Raw genomic sequence first — 513 nt, forward strand, 5'->3', positions numbered from 1 at the left:
ACCGTCCTCGTTATCATGGTGTTCATCGCGGTCGTCATCGTCGTCCTCTTCACTGCTATCATGAACGAACGTAACGTCGACCTCGCAGTAGTCTTCCGTCGAGTTCTCCATGATGGTGAATTGGTCGCGCCGTTCCAATACCTCGAAGCCGATGTTCAGCTGATTCACTATGGCTCTGATCATGTCCATCTGCAATCCAGGAATAACCCTGTGCATCATCAGTCCCCGGATACCCCTCCGGTTAAAGTGGATCTCGAACGGCTGCTCGTCCACGTATTTTATCCACGTGAACGCAAACTCTACCACGTATATGCAATTCTTCTTTTCTGGGTGGAGGGGCCAGATCTGCGAGTTCTGGAAGTGGCAACTCAGAGAGTCCTGTCCCTTGGGTCGGCACTTGAGTTCGGACTTGATCGAGGAGCAGAAATCATGACTTGTCTGAGTGGCGTTCGACAATGTCACCATGGAAACATCGTAAGTGCATTCGCCACCGAACATGGCCCATTGCAATTG

General features: G+C 51.3%; 1 protein-coding gene across 1 annotated transcript; it reads right to left on the bottom strand.

Moving 5' to 3' along the window:
• Positions 1-3: 3 nt before the first annotated feature.
• On the bottom strand, positions 4-507 carry LOC106751481 (the record flags this gene model as incomplete). The annotated part of the gene is made up of 2 exons (XM_014632379.1): positions 304-507; positions 4-189 (listed from the first exon to the last, which is right to left on the bottom strand). Coding segments are annotated over exons 1-2 (381 nt in total), but the record flags the coding sequence as incomplete, so codon positions are not given.
• Between the last annotated feature and the right edge of the window lie 6 nt (positions 508-513).

The sequence above is a fragment of the Dinoponera quadriceps genome, unplaced genomic scaffold (assembly GCF_001313825.1).
Source record: "Dinoponera quadriceps isolate SergipeBrazil2010 unplaced genomic scaffold, ASM131382v1 C3857313, whole genome shotgun sequence".
Taxonomy (NCBI): Eukaryota; Metazoa; Arthropoda; class Insecta; order Hymenoptera; family Formicidae; genus Dinoponera; species Dinoponera quadriceps.